The following is an 18,329-nucleotide window of genomic DNA, read 5'->3' on the forward strand; positions in this document are numbered from 1 at the left end:
CAAGATGCCCAATTACTCTACTTCTCCCTCTGCCCCTTCCCCAATTCATGCTCTCTCTCTCTCTTTCTCTCTCTCTCTTGCAAATAAATAAAATATTTTTTTTAAGAAAAAAGACATTTTTATTTTATTTATTTATTTAAAATTTTATTTATTCATTTGACAGAGATCACAAGTAGGCAGAGAGGCAGGCAGAAAGAGAGGAAGGGAAGCAGACTCCCAACTGAGGAGAGAAGCCCGACGCAAGGCTGGATCCCAGGACCCCGAGTTCATGACCTGAGCCAAAGGCAGAGGCTTAACCCACTGAGCCACCAGGCCCCGAAAAAAGACATTTTTAAATAAGATAAATTACTAAAACATTAATTACTGAACATAGGTTTATCTATTTTTTCTTCCTATTGCTAAAGGAAAAAGATAATGGGCTCAAAATGGAGTCCCTTGTGCTAAGCTCCACACCAGAAAACTAAGACTTAAAATCTAACTTAATTACAGTTTCAGCATTGTGCCAGGGACATGACCTTTATCAAGTGTCTGGAAACACCTGATCAGTACTAGTGAGATAATCTGCCTGGTAGACCTCTGACCCCTTTCATCCCGTAAAGGAATGACCTTTCCTAAAATAATCCATAATTTTCCCCCTTCTGCCTATAAAACCTTCCATTTCATACAGCTCCTCAGAGCTCCTTCCTATTTGCTAAATGGGATGTTGCTCAATTTATAAATCTTACATAAAGCCAATCAGATCTTCAAATTTACACAGCTGAATTTTGTTTTTTTAACACTATTACAAAAAAACTACGATATTTGGGTCTGTTGGTAAGCATGTCTTGTGTTATACTGAAAGACTATATTGTGAAGAAACATATGTTTCTAGAAATTATGAACTGTATTCATAAATTTTCCAACCTAAAGAATGTTGGCAAAATATACAGTTCACAATTGCTTTAGTTTCACTATAAATTAAGATTTCTAAGGATTAAGAATTCTAATTAATACATGTAATTAAAGCTGCTAGAAATAATAAGGAAAACATCTCTGTATGCAAGGATAGTACAATATGCATGTTTGGTAAGAGAGGTTATGAGGAATGGAGATGCATTTTTTGTTGAGGAAAAAGAAAGTAGTTTTATCCTAAAATGAAACTGGTTGTTTCAGAAGGAGAAAGAAGATAATAAAGGACAAATTATATAGAAAATTAGGAAGAAAGAAAGAGAGAGAGTCATACTTTGTGTTGTTAAGTTGGCTAAAATAGAATTAATTTATTACAGGGGATATAAAATTAAACTTTAAAATCAGTAATGCACTTTCATAAAACTGGAACTTAATTTTCTTTCCCATAAATCTGTTTGAGGTGCTTGCTAATTTATCTTCTACTTATAGACTATATGCAAGAGCATTTTTATTTCCATTATTACAAAATACATTTACATTACAAAATATATTTGTTACCAAATAGCTATTTAGTTACTGCTCTTATCTCATACCTTTCCAACATTGTTCATCACTCCACTCACTCCAGAGTCCATCATCTGAGCAATACATATTTATTTTACTTCTTACCAAAAAGCATAATTTTTTACTTTCATTTGATGTTCTTGTGATTTGTATCTCATTTTCAACTGTGGTAGTCTGAAAGCCAAGTAAAAAATAAGATGATATTATTTGATCTAATTGCAGCTAGATAGATCTCATTTGACTTGTCATTTTTGTAGCAGATTTTATTACATGAAATATACATATCAAATGACAAGAAAGCTATGTACCAAATCTTAACAGTGATTATCTCTCTGCATGGTGGGTTGGTTTTTTTTTTTTGTTTTGTTTTTTCATTTTTTTCTTCCCTTCCTTACCTGTATTATAAAATTTTCCTATACTAATAATGGATCACCTGTAGTAAAGGGATGCGGGACAGAGCAAAATGCCTACATAGCTTTATTGTTTATGATAACCAGTATTTGGAGTAGTGTCAAATTTCTCAGATTACATAAACTGGAATATGCTACAGATATTGAGTTAGCAAAAGGAGCCATCATGTGAATGTTATTTCTATGGAAACTACAGAGTTCATACACATAAAGTCTTTTTTTCTCTCTCTCTCTCTCTCCTTATTTTGGCTAACTGCCATAAAGCTATATAACAGTGCTCGGGGCTTAGCATGAAACTTCTTCAGATATGAGAATACACAAGGCTAGATGTTCTCAAAGGGAAAAAAAAAGCATCACTGAAGAAATTGCTTCAGTTTTCCATTTCAAAGAACTGAACAGTATCTCTCATCCAAAATAACAGCTTCTATTTTGTTGTATCTTTTCTTGGGAACCAGCATAACATAGTGGACTGGGAATAGCTGAATAATTTGTAAGTCAATTCACTTCTTGGGACATATAAATCAATTCGACTCCCAGTTTTCTTCTCATCTGTAGGTGAAATTAATTGATTAGAACTAATGGCTCACCCATGTGTTTCCACCACTTTCTAAGTTGGAAACCAATGAATAAAATTAACATATAACAATGTAGGGCTAAAGGCATCATCACACTGTTGTTGCTGGAGGGTAATGAGTCTTGCAATCATTGCCTCCTTCCTCTGTCAGCCCCTCTCCTGCATTACAAGCAATTCAAGTAGCCCTGTCAGAGGCTAATTCTGACATAATGCTTGTTCCTCAAGAAGTGGTTTTATTGTGTTGTTTTCTTTTCTTTTCACCAAAGGCCTCATCATAACGCATCTCATACTTGCACTTGGCAACTCTAATTTATTGGCATAGTATTAGAAACAACTGATTACATTATCTCTAAAGTCCTAATGTAGCTTTAAAATTTCTACAACTGATTATGCTTTCAGACTACAAGCAAGCATCTTTCTTTTGTCCCCTACATTATATTGTTTTCTGGAAATTATACTAAGATACATGTCATATTCTATTTCTCATGTGGATAGCAACTAATTTTGGTTCTCATATTTGCTTATTTTATTAAGTCTAATTTAAAAAAAATTAAAAACTATGTTTACGTTTTTTCCAAACAAATGCAATGTTCGTACCACCCAGGTAGTATCATCTTCAGTGAATTCAATTTCATAAATAAAACATTTGGCTGGAATGGGTCCTTTAGGCATGCTCCATCTCAGGTTAACGTCTTCTGAATTCTCCACAGTAAGACTAAGGTACTGTGGTGGCAAAGGTTTAACTGAAAAGCGAAAGGAAGCCATTTCAACATGGAAGTCATTAAGTTCAGCAGTAGCTCTTATCAAAAGCTAGGGACACCTAGTAAGAGGAATCTCTAAGATAAATCGGATGGGTCAAGACTAATCTCTACAATGTGAATTAAAATCAAAGTTGCTTGGCAACCAAGATTAGTTTATTGAGAAACTTGGTTATTTTGGAAACTAAATTTTGGTAAGTCACATATTGACAAATATTTAAACCCAAAAGAAAACTTAGAAGATCCAAATCATTACAGTCATTTTTCCATTTGGTAGCATTAGGAACTGCCACAACAATTACCACTACTATTTTTATCAATAGCTAACTCTCATTTAGACCTTATGATGTGTTAGGCACTGAACCAGGGATGTAACATCATAAACTCACTCATGGTGGTGTCTACATGGCTTAGTCTGTTAAGCGTCTGTCTTCAGCTCAGGTCATGATCCCAGGGTCCCGAGATGGAGCCCCTCTTTGGGCTCCCTGCTCAACAAGGGAGACTGCTTCTCCTTCTTCCCTCCCCCCACCACTCTGCACATGCTCTCTCTTGCTCGCTTTTCTCTCAAATAAATAAAATCTTTAAAAAAAAAAAAAATCTCACTCATGTCTCACAATAGACCTATGAAGTGTCCTCTATCATCCTCATTTTACTGATAAGGAAATTGAAACAGACATTAAAAGTAACTCGCCCAAAGTCATACAGCTATAAACTGGTAAATCTAAGATTCAGATTCAGGTATGGCTGACTCTAAAACCTGACATTATTATAACACTAGAACTAAGAACTCCAACTCAGAATATCCAACCATTTGTGCATTAAGATGTGGGAATAAGGGATTCTATAATTACTCCATCATTAACACTAGACAAAAATACTTTACAGCAGACCAACCCTTTGAAGCTAGGGAATAAATTATAAATTCTAAATAAAAATTTTAAAAAAATTCTTGATTCAATTCCTTATTCCTGTACTTTTATATTTAATAAGAGCTTCTTCATATGCTCTCTTGGCCCTCATTTCTCAGGCTTTGCATTTCCATAACTTTTTCTATATCTTTGTCTCCATCTCTTCTCTTCCATGTGATTGTAAATGGCTTAAACTAGAAACATTTTAAAGTTGTTTAACTCACCTATATTTTGAAGCTGAAAAATAAAATAGCTGGGTTGGATAGGATGGGATTCTGATGATCCATTAACACAGATATAGAAATCTTTATAGTCTGATGACTCCAAATGGGGAAACCTGCAACCTGTATTTTTTCCATTAGCCTTGATGTAATCTGGGCACTGTATTGCATGCTTCAAGCCCTCAAACCTGTAAAAAGAGGTATTGTAAGAATTGTGCTTCCCAATATCTTAAAGTATCATGGTATTCAGTTTTCAATTATTTTAAGATACCAAGTGAATAAAAAAATCATTTAATAACATTCAATATTTATTGGGCACCAACTCTGTGCCAAATCCTATGCTATGTGCTAGAGATATAATAATAAAGAAAGCATATTCGATAATTTCATGGAGATTACAATCTGATGGGGAGTCTTTACAAAATATCGAGGATAAGGCAAGGATTCTTACTCATGTATTGAAGTGATATTAACTTGCCCACAGGATTTGCGAATCAAAGAGTAAGATTTCTATTAAAAAAAACCTGGGGTTTAAATATATAATGCTGGGTGATACTGCTCTTTTAATATTGTACTGGAGAACTTATATTAGAAGAAAGCACATCTAAAAAGCAGACTTACAAAATACTGCTATGTTTAATAAAATGAATGAAAGTCCTCTGAAGACATAATATACATCAAGAGCTAAGCCTCAGAAAAGCCAGCAGAGGGGTCAAAAAGAAAAAGAGCTGTCTGGCAAATAAATATCTAATTTCCCACTCTCTTTCATAAGAAATGTTGCCGTATAATTGAAAGTTAACCTCTTTCCAGTAATAAAGCTAATGGGAATTAGGGTGGATTTCCCTACTGATTTTCAAAACACAAATGTCTGGCTTATTTTCCTAAATTATATTTTGCAATGCAAAACGTGACATCTGTAAAAGCAGCCAAAATCCCTCTTGAAATTAGGCCAAGCTAGCAGCTGATCAGGTGCTGATACAAATAGCCAGACTTTACTGAATTCACTTTTTGCCAAGTAGTCAGTTTGTTTCCATTGTTTGTATTTTATCCCAAGTTGTTATGTATTTGCATGAGGAGGGTGATAAAAGAACTTTATGATAGTGAAAATTACTTTATTTTTTAATACAATAGCTAGAGAGAGGGAAGAAAATACAAGCATTCTATAATAAGCTTTAATTTCCCTTTTCAAGTAGTCAAGTATTTACTTTGGGCAGATTTTGCAAAGTTATAGTCTCTTGGTTAGTTCATCAAATTATGTTTGGGAGACTTGAGTTTCAGGCTTGACTTTACCCAGATTTACTATGTGCCAGTGTGAAGCCTCATGGCAACCTTATTTTCCAGTTTCTAAGATGTCAATATTTACCCCTTGCTACTAAGATGAGGATAAAGCTATGTTAAATATGAGCTACAATGTATAAAAGGGCATACTTTTGGCCTTTTTATCTAGAACAGTGCCTGGCATTTTATAATTGTTTAATATTTGTTGAATTAATGAACAAATAATTTAGACTGCAGAGATTGACCCAGCCAATTCCAGATGAAGAAACCCCAGAAAGGAAAATGGCTTGCCCAAGACCACCAAACTCAATGATGACAGAGCAGGCATTAGAACCCAGTTCTCAGTATTCTCAATAGCTTATGGCTTATCAGTTATGTCTTGTGATTTGTCTAAAGAAAAAAGCCATGATAATTTGGGCCTGAAACACAAAGAGTAACACTTTGTCCTCTCTTGTTTTTTAACGTTATTTAATAAATGCATAAATTCTGATACATATTTATCAATGTACCAATACTCTAATGAATATTTTGTGATGATCTATGATAGGCATAGCACAGCAGAGATAGTGAAAAGAAATGTAAGAAACAGTTCGTGCCCACTAATCACTTGAAAATTTAAGGAACCAGACAAATCACATATATATGACAAAAAGTTAAATGTCATCCGGACAAGGAATTAAGAGCTAAAATAAGTAATAGTTTGGAGAAAAACTGAACAGAAGTTGATGTGATCAGTAAAGAGTTAATGAAACTGAATACCAGATGGGCCTTGAAAGATGGGTGATGGGTAAGGGTTAGTGAGAAAGCCAGAGGGCATTCCAGATAGTAATGCACACAAAGGCATAAAAGATCATAACAGAGGTGAGGAAAAAAAGGCAGAGATGGGTCTAAATGGAGTGGAACACTCACACCAGTGATAGTAGAAGGTAATGTTGGAAGAGCAGAGATAAAGTGAGGCAGACATTTGAATGCCAGACTAGATTTTTATCCTGGAGCAATGAATAGCCACTGGAAGTTTTTGATATATGAAAACAGCAATATAGGAAGATAAATCTGGCTACACTGTGCAGAATGAATAGGAAGGGAAGAGACTGGAAGCAGAGACCATCATTTGGGAAACTATGGGAGTCATCCAGTTGTGGAACAGAGGTGAGCCTCCAGTAGAGTTCTTATAGTAGAGATGGGAAGTGAAGAACAGATGTGCAACCTTGGAAAGCAGTGTCAGAATGCAGTGAACAATGTTATCGTGAAACAATGAAGGAATGAAGGAGATACAAGATTCAGATGGCGCTAAGTTTACAGCCTCAGCGATAGTTAAAAAAGGGAAGTCAGAAAAAGGATTCAGCGTTAATAGGTACCTGTTTTTTTAAAAGGAGAGAGTATAAAATATGCCAAAACTTTTTAGGTTATAATCCTATATATCTAAAGGATACAAAATTTAATCCAGTACAGGAACAGTGTTGCATTCCTATGTCACCCATAAAGTGACTTCCAGAAGCTACAGCCTAAACCTACTTATTCCCCTTGAAAACCCCAAATAATTGTAAGCAACCTTCATCATAAATGCAACTCTGAAAAATAATAAATTTAATTTAGTAAAAATATAGTTACTCATACTATAATTTTTGTAGATACTTTCTTAATATGGAATTCTTATTATAAAAATACTTACCAGTAAAACAATTGGTAATTGGTAACCAAATGGGCACTCACACCAGGTTTCCAAGAACAGAGTAAATGTTGCCAGTTGTAATATACACAGTCCATTTCCCGAACTTTGGTATCCTCATTTCCTAAAGAATGAATGAACTATCAATGCTTGAAGGCATGGTTATGAATAATTTAGGAAATCACTATGCAATTTAATTCATTTCTTTAGATCTCTCCATTTCATTTAGCAATCAATATATAATCAGGAATATTCCAAAAGGAAATTATTAAAAGTCACTTCACTGTAATGGGGCATGTAAAAATCAAAAAACTTTTGAAGGCTCATTTAATGGTACTAGTGTAAGCATATGCAAAGGTACTAAATTAATAATTCTAGGATGCAGGGTGCCTGGGTGGCTCAGTTGGTTGGGCAACTGTCTCCGGTTCAGGTCATGGGCCCAGGGTCCTGGAATTGAACCCTGCATCAGGCTCCCTGCTCAGCGGGGGCCTGCTTCTCCCTCTCCGTCTGCTGCTCCCCTTGCCTGTGCTCTCCTGCTCTCTCTCTGTGTCAAACAAATAAATAAAAAATCTTTAAAAATAAAAAAAGTTAAAAATAGGGGCGCCTGGGTGGCTCAGTGGTTTAAGCCGCTGCCTTCGGCTCAGGTCATGATCTCAGGGTCCTGGGATCGAGCCCCGCATCGGGCTCTCTGCTCGGCAGGGAGCCTGCTTCCCTCTCACTCTCTCTGCCTGCCTTTCTGCCTACTTGTGATCTCTCTCTGTCAAATAAGTAAATAAAATCTTTAAAAAAAAAAAAAAAAAGAATCCTTTGGCTATTTGGGGTCTTTAAAAAAAAAAAAAGTTAAAAATAAAAATTATTCTAGGATGCTCTGAGCAGTTGAGCAAATACGTATGTATTTACTAATATGACTCAAAACTGGGAACTATAGGTGCACTTGGGTGGCCTCTGCCCTCGGCTCAGGTCATGATCCCAGGGTCCTGTGATCGAGCCCCGCATCCGCCTCTCTGCTCAGGGGGGAGACTGCTTCCCTTCCTCTCTCTCTGCCTACTTGTGATATCTGTCTGTCAAATAAATAAATAAAATCCTCAAACAAAACAAAATAAAACAAAACTGGGAACTATATTAACGTAGTAAGATGCAGGTTTTGCCAAATTTCTTTGCTGGTTTAAAGGATTCAAAAAGGCCAGTCACCCACTCCTAAGAATTCTATCTGCTGCCACACTTTCATTTATACGTACAATCTGGTAAATAAGGGTTAAGGGCCTTATGCCCTGTATGGGTTGTTCTGACAGTATTAAATATGAAGAGAGAGCTTTATTTTAACCTCTTGGTGATGTCCAATAAGTAGCTTCTGACCATGAACTTCGAACTTCCAATCCATTTGTGCATTGTGCTGGCACAAGTGTGTGTATCTTTGCTTCAACACCTTTGTTAAGATCAAACCCATCTTTGTAATGTAGATTCTTGGTAATGATGGTCTGTTTGATAAGAAGATGAGACAAAGTCAAACTTACAGTGACAGCATCATGAGCCACATTATTAGGGCTAAGAAGTCACCCGGGAGTGTTCCCAATATCTAAGAAATTCCTAATGATTATCAGATACAATGTCCTAGATATATTCTTGGCAGACTCATTTCTGCATATTGTATCATTTGAGAATTTTAACATCTTATACAAAATAAACCAGGGGTGCCTGGCTGGTCTAATAGGTAGAGCATGGGACTCTTGATCTTGGGGTGGTGAGTTCAAGCCCCATGCTGGGTGTAGAACCTACTGAAAAACAAACGATGACAACAAACAAAACAAAACCACAAATAACCCCAAAAAACTCTGGAGAAGAAGAGTCTCTATGGCAAGATCTTGAGCTATAAGGAACTTGAAATCAAGAGATAATTTTCAGATACCATATGCCTATTACATGACAAATGATCTAATCACACTTCAAGTATCATTTGAACTCTTTAGGAACCATATACAGTAAAACCTTGGAGGCAACTGGAGAAAGGCAGACAAATTATGAGCTCCCAGAGGGCTACAATCATGTCATTTATCCTTGTATTCTTGATACCTAGCCAACTGCCTGGCACAAAATGTTGCTCAATAAATGTTGTACTTGAATTGTCTCTTGAAACTACCTATGAATTGAGGAAGCTAACAGTATGCCTCATACAATAGAAATCTTTCAACATGCTTGACTATGTCCTTAATAAGTCAATAAACTTTCACTGAACACTTACTATAATATATGCAAAGAACTATGCCGTGTTCTGGGGGGCAAGTACAAAGATAAATAAGGCTTAATTCCAACAAAGAAAAAGCTTATGGTCCAATAGCCTATATAAGACCCTTATATAGGTATGTATGTAACCATAAAATACAGTAAAATGTGTAAGTATTCTTCAAGTCTATTTTCCATGGAATCAAATTTTTTTTCCTATACTTCTAATGGTAGTCTTAATACTGGGTGGGGTAAAAATAGATGTGGCAGGATACACAGGCGATAGCAGCAGGCATGGCAGCTTGTTATTTCTTAACAGTAACTATTGAGGGGGCGCCTGGGTGGCTCAGTCAGTTAAGTGTCTGCCTATGGCCCAGGTCATGATCCCAGGGTCTTGGGGTGGAGGCCCACACTGGGATCTCTCTTCAAAGGGGAGCCTGCTTCTCCCTCTGCCTCTGCTGCCACTCTGCCTACTTGTGTTCTCTCTCTCAGTCAAATAAATAAATCTTAAAAAAAAAATAATAACAATAGCTATTGAGATACAGGATTCAGAGTGGACACTGACATCAAAAATTATAAGAAAGGTCCTAATAATCACACTTACTTACCTTCCAATATTTGCTACCAATGTTTCGGTATTTTAATTCATATTCTATTGGGCAGTCTTTAAAATTATCCAGAAACAGTGGAGGTTGCCATTGCAAAGACAGATAACCTAAATATCCAGGGTCCACTATCTCAAAATCCTCAGGAGGATTAACTGAAATAAAATCAATAAAATATTTTTACTTTTTTTCCTGTATCTTACAACAAAATTTGCTAAATCTAGATTACTTCCATATGTCCACCAGGTGGTGAATGGATAAATAAACTGTAGTACATCTATACAATGGAATATTATTCAGCCATAAGAATGAAGTACTGATCCACGCTACAACATCCAAAGGCCCTGTAAGCATTAAGCTAATTTGAAAGAAGTCAATCACAAAAGATCACATAAGACCAATTTATATGATATATTCATAATAGGCAAATCCGTAGAGACAAAAGTCAATTAGTGGTAGCCAGGAGCTGGAGGAAAGGAAAAATAACACATGACTACTCTATAAATATTTGATTTCTTTGGGGAAGGGGATATATTCTGACATTGAGTAGTTGGGGCTGTTAAACAAGTATATTGTGAAGATACTACAGACCACTCAACAGTACACTTTAAAAGTCTGTGTTTTATATTATGGAAATCATATCAATAAAGCTGTTAAAAAGTCTAGATTACTGCTATATGCAAATATGACTTTGCCTACCTAGCTACTAAGTTTTCATAGAAACAGGCAATTGAACATGGAGTTATCTCTGTGGTTATATAGACCAGAATTTGGCCTAAGATGGGAACACTTTATTACATAAATCTCTCTAATACCAAGAACCAATCAGTATTAATTCAGTGTTTACTACATGCATACAACACAAAAGGGATAGAAAATGTAAAATATGACTACTATGGCTTAATGCCTTAAGGATTAGAACAAGCAGATCTTGTCATTCCATTCTGGTTAATTGAATCTCCAACTAAAGTTCATTACTATCCCAGGGAAAACTAGGGCCACTCTTCAGAAGGACTTAAGAAAAAGTGTCAGGCAGCTGAGGAGAGTAAAAAGCCCATTTTATTTGTCGGGAGGAGCAGCGGACGGCAATGGCTGCCCCAGCTGGTGGTGTAAAAAGCAAACAAACAAGTAATTCTATAAATTTTCTCACTAGCAAATCTAATAATACTATAGTACTGCCCTCATGTTGCCTTTCTGCTCATAATTTCCTTTCATTTTTGCCGATTTGTTCATTTTAATGCCTCTCATGATACATATTAAGGTGAAGAAAACAATCTACAGAAAGATTTGTAATTTGTGGTACAAATTATGATTTGACATGGGACCCCCACCAGGTACCAATAAAGAATGTCTCTATTGAGGATAAAATGACAATCCTATTGTTTCAATTCTTACCGTTACAAGTCTTTGTGAAATGAATTATTCTGATTACCTTCTGCAATAAGGAAAATTCAGTAGACATGATTTAATAATTCTGTAATTATGTTTAAATTTTACTTTTTAAAAAATTTTATTTTTTTAAATTTCTTTTCAGTGTTCCAGAATTCATTGTTTATGCACCACACCCAGTGCTCCATGCAATACGTGCCCTCCACAATACCTACCACCAGGCTCACCCAACCTCCCACCCCTCGCCCCTCCAAAATGCTCAGTTAGGTCCTTAGAGTCCACAGTCTCTCATGGTTTGTCTCCCCCTCCAATTTCCCCCAACTCCCTTTAAATCTCTATATTTTTCCATATTTATCTATCTCAAAGATTAAGGACCACAAATAAGTTTCCAGTTCGTTGAGTATTAGGCAATGAGATTTCAGATAATTAACCTATTTCTTAGAAGACTATATGAAAAGGTCTTTAAAGTGTCTTTTAGTTTGACTTTTATCCTGCAAAATGTTTGTTACCATTAGTTACCTTAAACATGAGGTTGGCTAGTAAGAACATATCTTTTGTGTATGGACTTCCTAAAATATTTCCAGTAATAATCTATCTACTTGTTATGCACTTCCACAGGGTAAGTTGAAAAGACAGTTAATATCCTAAATCTTAAAACTACTCCATTTTTGGTTTACCTTTTATCTCAGCATTTGAAGGCACAGAGACAAACGTTGTGCAAATAAGCAGGGTACAGAAGTGTCTCACATCCAAATGAACAAAAGCCATTTCTCCAAGATTAAATACCTTGAAATTTCCACTCTAAGAAGGAAAAATACATTTTAACTTTATCTTACTTCAAATAACTAAGACTAAATGCGATTAAAAACACATTTGATAACTCTGTGTGCCTTCAACTAGGAATTAGGAAAACTGTGCCCCTTTGAACCATGGAAACAGAAAAAATCAGGTTTGGAACCAATAACCTAGAAAGGGAGGATTCTAGGCTCATTTTTCCCTAACAGTTAAAAAAAAAAAAAAAGCAAAACAAACATAAACATATAACTGCTTGTATCCCTTCATATCGGCCCCCCAACATAGACTTTTCCATACATCACATGCTCTGGCCAGGATAGGATAACTTCAAATAGCCTTAAGCCTGAAGACTGAATCAGACCCACCAGAGTGTCCTTATTGGATCACAGTGGGAGTTATGACATCATTAATGTCCATAGCAACCCTCTCCCCTAGCAACAAAATACACTGATACATATACTCTTTTCTGAGATAAAAAAGCATTTGAAAGTTGTCTGATTACCAAGAAAGCACAGAACCTACACCAAAGCCTCAGACTTTTTTTGCTCCATAAGTATTAAACCATCATCCTCTACTCTGTTTCTGTTTGCTGTATCAGTAAATAGCATTCTCATCTTCCCAGTTGCCCAAACCAGAAACCTGGGAGTTCAACTTCTCCCTCTCCCATACAACCTCTCCCATTATCACTACCCCTTCCAAGATGAGGAACTTATCATTAGGATTTCATTATCCAGTCTCTTCTGTCTCCAAACCATCCTCCATACCACATACAGCCAGAATGACCTCTCTAAAAAGCAAATCTTACTTTTCACCTGTTTCTTAAAACAACACTTCACTGTTGTAGAATATAACTTAATAGTCTTTACATTCTTGAAAAATATTGGTTGTATGACCGAAATGTAAAGGATTCATGTCTCCACATAACGACTTAATCAAAAACCACTCTTCTTTCAAAGAAAAATCACTACTCCCAATTCTATACTTCTCCTTGAGTCTATACTCCTGGAACAAACAATTTCACAGGAAGTTAAGGAGTAAAGGTCACTATACCAATATTCAGTGATTACCTTTCTTTTCTCTTATATAAATTCATTAAGCAGGGGAGACCCTCTCTCCCTATACCACCCTCTTCAACCTACCTGGACCGTCTGTAACATTCTAATGTTGCTAGGTTTCAATTATTATAACACAGAAACTTGAGATTAAACTACTAAAGCCAGCCATGTATTTTGGAGGCTATGTTAGCCCAGCCTCATTTATATGTTGGGAAGTAAAACTCAGACTTGCCCAAGATTACACAGCAAGTTAGTAACAGAGCTGGAAATAAGACAGAAACATGATCCCTAACCCAGTGTACTTCCACCCTATTATGCTGGATCCCACACATTTGAGGGTTATGAAACCTTCCTCTGGGACTCCAGCATTTAAGTCTTCCTTTAATTAGCTAGCCAGGCTGAGTCCACACCATGCTCTTTTTTTTCTATGTCTCATAAAATCATAAGAGAATAGCATTTCTCTTACTAATGTTGGGTCCATGGTCAAAGGAGCGAGACTAATACAAAACGAAGGTCAAGCAAAGCTTTATTTCACGCCAAGCATCGAGAATCAAACTGACCAGCCAGGGCCGTCTCTTGCAAAGAGGCGACCTCTCTCTGCCTTACAGACTAGCTTTTAAGGGTAAAGGCCATGTGGTTGGGCCTGGCCACGCACAGGTGGCCAATCAGATTGTAACACACAGAGAAAGCTGCAGTCATGCTAGGTCACACATGGGTGGCCAATTGAATTACAATTTACCCTAGTAGCTATTTGACCTACCCTATCACCTTGGTCAGAATTAGCGCCCAAAAGGCTCCCAGAGGGCGGGGCCCATACTCCTTGGTAACTAGGGAGACAGTATGCGCCCCCACTGATTGGATGTCTCCACCTGGCCTGACCCACCCTTGTATTTGGGCTTTGTTACCTGGGACTGGTTTCTGGGACTTGTTTTTAAGTAAGTTGGGGGGGGGGCAGGGTCAGTTTAAGTTTTACTGCATAAACAACAAAATCACTGTTTAACCGGATGGAGCTGCTCTGGCTAAATAGGCCCTTACACTAAGATCAAATAAATCTCCCTCAATTCCTCTCTGCCCACATGCAAACCCATTTCTGTCCTCTAAAGTATCTGTAAGTAGTCGGTAGGCCTGTCAACAGATCTTCCACAGAGCTGCTCTCATGGATTGAGATGAACATTCTGGTTACATTCTCATCTATGGCAGCACGTAGGTCTGACAAAGAGAAATCCTTTCCTAATAAGGACAAATCCAATCACAACTCCCTTAAACTGCTCCCAGAAAGATCTTGAAGTTCTGCCTTCCTTATCAATCTGTCCTTATATATTTTCACAGACCTGTGTCATGTGCAGCACAAATGGTGAGAGTTAAAAATCCCTTGTTTCTGCTCCTTTTATAGGCTACTGAAATTTGATTTAGGCTACCAAATCGCATATTTCCTACATCAGCCCAACACATTTAAGCAAAGGTAGGAAATGGAATAGTCGCTTCCTGAGTCACTTTTCTATAAACTTGTGAAAGGAGTCCCCTGAATTACAATGCATTTAGGGCCCCACCTAGACTTTCTCATACAAATGAATGTGAAGACAACTCTTTCCTTGGCTTCTGGGTTACAAGATTGCCACTTGAGCAATGAGGTGCTTTACGTACTGTGTGGTTACCAGGAAAGACAGGAGTTTTCACAAGAGGGGAAGGAACCTGAAGGCAAAGGGAAAATAGGGGATGAAAACACAGACATACAAAATTTGAAACAGTTTCTGGTAAACTCTCCACCCCAGCCCACAGTTAACAACCACAGTTAACAACAAACCCCACCTGGTCTTAACTCCTTATTTTTAAAAATGAGGACATACCAAGAGAGGTAGATGAACTGTCCAGACTCACACAACTTATTGTTGTGTGCCAGAGGTAGGACTGAAAACCAGATCTCATGATCCCTTTCCACTGACTAAACAATAAATTTTCTTGTTATAAGGAGTCTGTGCTGAGCCCATTTTACCAGAAGCCTCCCCTAACCTTGTTCAGCCTACTTTCACCACCCAAACCATCAACCCAGCACACAGTTTTACCATCATGACCTTTTTGGCAGAATAATAATTGAAAAAGCTTTCACTGAGCATTTTTTTTTTCTTTTTTCCAGATGCATTTCCACGTAAATCTTGTCCAGGATACAAAGTATAAGTGACAACTCATAATATCCATAATAATAGCAATCCTCCTACTATTTATCCAGCATTCGCAACATTCCAGGCACTACTCTGTGCTAAGCACCATACATACATTATATCATATAATACTCATAGTCAGCCTTGGATGCACATACTATTTTCATTTCCATTTTAAAGACCAGAAGCTGAGTCACAGAGAAATTAAAAAACTTCCTGTAAGTCACGCGGACCATAAATGATGAAGCTTGGATTTGAATCCAGACAGTTTAGTACCCAGAGTCCTTGATGACAACCACTAGGCTAGGCATTTTCCACTGTTAAGATTAATGTGGAGGGCAGCTTCCTGTTTCTACCCACTCAGTTTCACACAACACTATTGCTTAAACAGTTTCCCGCTGAGAATCTCCTTTGGAATGGTAAGCCTAAACTATTTCCTGTTTTCAGCCTCACTTCCCCACCTCTTCAAAGCCATGCTACATAATTCCCTTGTTCTAGGAGTTGGACGAAGATAATCCTTGCATGACTGGAGAAACTCCAGGTACTTACCAATAATATGGTTTCTCAAGAAATGAATTATCATAGGCAATTATCACAGGTCCTTCTTATTTTTCTCTTCTTCACTTTGGAGACATTAATTAGAATCTCTAACACTTCCCTTCCTGTCTGATGAACAAGCACACTGGGGAAAAAAAAAAAAAAATAGTGTTCCTGAAATAGCCAGCAGGCCAGGATATGGATTCTTCAATTCACAAAACAGGGAGGTTATGGGTGAGGCTAAAAGCATCTAAAACAAATTTAGAATTACAGCAGGGAATGTAAAAGCTGACAGGACTAATTAATCTTTGGATAAACAAACAGATATATAGCTGAGGAACTTGTTAAAACAAAAGGCACAATGGCCTAAGTATCAACTGGGATTTCAGCACTGCCTCAACCACAAATGTTCCTGGAAGCAAATTATAATTCAATTCCCATTTATACAATAGAGGTAATGACACCAGCCTGGCAGATCCGTGCTGAAGACTAAAGGAAACAATGTGTGTGAAAGGACTATAAGAAGACTTAAATTGCTCTGTATGCTTAGGAGGACTTTGCTTCTGAGCACCTTGCTACGAATCACAATTTTGAAAATAACTTGCTGTAACCCTACATATTTGCTCCTATTAATTCAGGAAAATCGATCCGTCCACAGTTGATAAGCAGACAGTTATCAACCTCCAACTTCCACTACCCTTATTGATCATCAGTTGCCTTTACTGATACTTGTCTTAATAACAAAAACTTCACACATTCTGCTTATCTTTTACAGTTTACAAAGAACTTCTTAAATTATTCTAAGAAATCTGCAAGTGTATAAGGTTGGTATTACATATTTACAGGCAGTAATACTGCAGCTTAAAGAAGAGATATGACTGGCACAAGATCCCAGGTCTGATACAATCTTTATGGAAAGGCAAGGTAAAAGAAGTAAGGGACAGAAATGCTGCAAGCCTAAGAATGCAGTCACTTACATAATATGGCTTTGTGGAAAAGTTCCATTTCTGCCTTGACAAAGAAATACAAAAAGACTATTCCAAAGTATCTGAAATGACCACAGCTTCTTGTTTCATTTATAAAGGCAGTGAGCAAGTTGCAGAGACAAATAGTAATGGAGTTTTGTAATGCCACTAAAGTGATCTCTAAAAAAACCACATAAAGTATGGCCATGTCATTTATGCTGCCATTAGACTGAGAAACCAGTGTTACAAAATTTGAGACTTTCCATTCACATTACTTAAGGTATCTTAAAAAAAATCTGCCAAAGCAGTAAGTAAGAATAGGGCGTGGAGAAAAAGAAAATGGGAAAGTGGGAAGTACAGCTTGAGGAGAGAAAAACAGAAAAGTGGGGTGATGGCAAAGGCTTAAATCTCATCTGCGGACAAAACAATTTATGTGGTCTTAAGTGAGAAGGCACACCGACTAGGAGATCTGGGCTCTAGTACCAAATTTATCAGGGGATTTAGAAAATAATAATAACAGGAACTATAGTTTTTTAAACTCTCACCAGGTGCCAAGCTCTGTGCCAGATGCTTGATACGTGATGAGGAACAGAAGGCTAGCAAAAGAGAAAAGCGTAAACTGACACCCAGCAGCCTCTCCCCCGCCCCACTCCAGGGTGCGACAGGTGTGACATTCTTCCAGGAATCTCCCAACTATCTTAATGTTAATACCTTGCCAGAGGTAAAAACAACCTTAACTTGATAATAGCCAGGCCTCCCGTATTGGGAGGTTCTTCTTTAACATATGAATATCCTTTTGTAACCTCTTTTTCCTTACTTCTTCCAACTCCAGAGTATCAAATCAGCCTCTCGTCAAGACTCTGCAGCAGTGCCTTCTGCTCAGGGATACTGTCCCCATGCTTTAATAAAACACCTTTTTGCACCAAAGACCTCCCAAGAATTCTTCCTTGGTCATTGGCTTCAGACTTAACTCCACAACTATATTCTAAAACCACATCAATAAGGATTAGCTCACTTAGGTCTCACGAACATTGATAGTTACTGTATTATTATCCCAATATTACAAATGAGTCATTTGAGGCTCAGAAAAGTTAAAGTACTCAAGGTCATATAATTGAAGCAAGAGAAGATGTGTATATCTGATTCTTAAAGACTGTGTTCCTTTTAACATATAATGCTGCCTTTCAACTAATCTCACTTTAGTGAAGCTAAATTTCCTCTCCAACAAGTTATCCCTGGGATATCACTCTGTTTCATTAGTTAATCTGCTGTGTATCCATGCATGGTTTCAGGATGTCACTCAAAAGTACTAGCTTCCCAAATAACTGACCTCC

The 18,329-nt window shown here is 37.1% G+C and overlaps 1 protein-coding gene across 8 annotated transcripts in view; it reads right to left on the bottom strand.

Annotated features, from left to right (window-relative positions):
* The window catches only part of IL13RA2 (interleukin 13 receptor subunit alpha 2), a 69,876-nt gene that overhangs the window by 7,059 nt on the left and 44,488 nt on the right, over window positions 1-18,329 (bottom strand). For 4 of the 8 annotated variants that reach the window (XM_045996320.1, XM_045996318.1, XM_045996317.1 and 1 more), the window contains 9 exons: window positions 16,043-16,175; window positions 14,885-15,026; window positions 12,162-12,285; window positions 10,099-10,250; window positions 8,595-8,748; window positions 7,274-7,394; window positions 4,327-4,511; window positions 3,004-3,179; window positions 1,482-1,626 (listed from right to left, as the gene is read on the bottom strand). In XM_045996320.1, coding sequence (XP_045852276.1) covers window positions 1,482-1,626; window positions 3,004-3,179; window positions 4,327-4,511; window positions 7,274-7,394; window positions 8,595-8,748; window positions 10,099-10,250; window positions 12,162-12,252 — 1,024 coding nt within the window. In that variant the 5' untranslated portion in view covers window positions 12,253-12,285; window positions 14,885-15,026; window positions 16,043-16,175. The remainder of the gene's footprint in view (window positions 1-1,481; window positions 1,627-3,003; window positions 3,180-4,326; window positions 4,512-7,273; window positions 7,395-8,594; window positions 8,749-10,098; window positions 10,251-12,161; window positions 12,286-14,884; window positions 15,027-16,042; window positions 16,176-18,329) is intronic. The other 4 variants (XM_045996316.1, XM_045996323.1, XM_045996321.1 and 1 more) reach the window with 4 other exon arrangements.

This window comes from Meles meles, chromosome X (genome assembly GCF_922984935.1).
Source record: "Meles meles chromosome X, mMelMel3.1 paternal haplotype, whole genome shotgun sequence".
NCBI lineage: Eukaryota > Metazoa > Chordata > Mammalia > Carnivora > Mustelidae > Meles > Meles meles.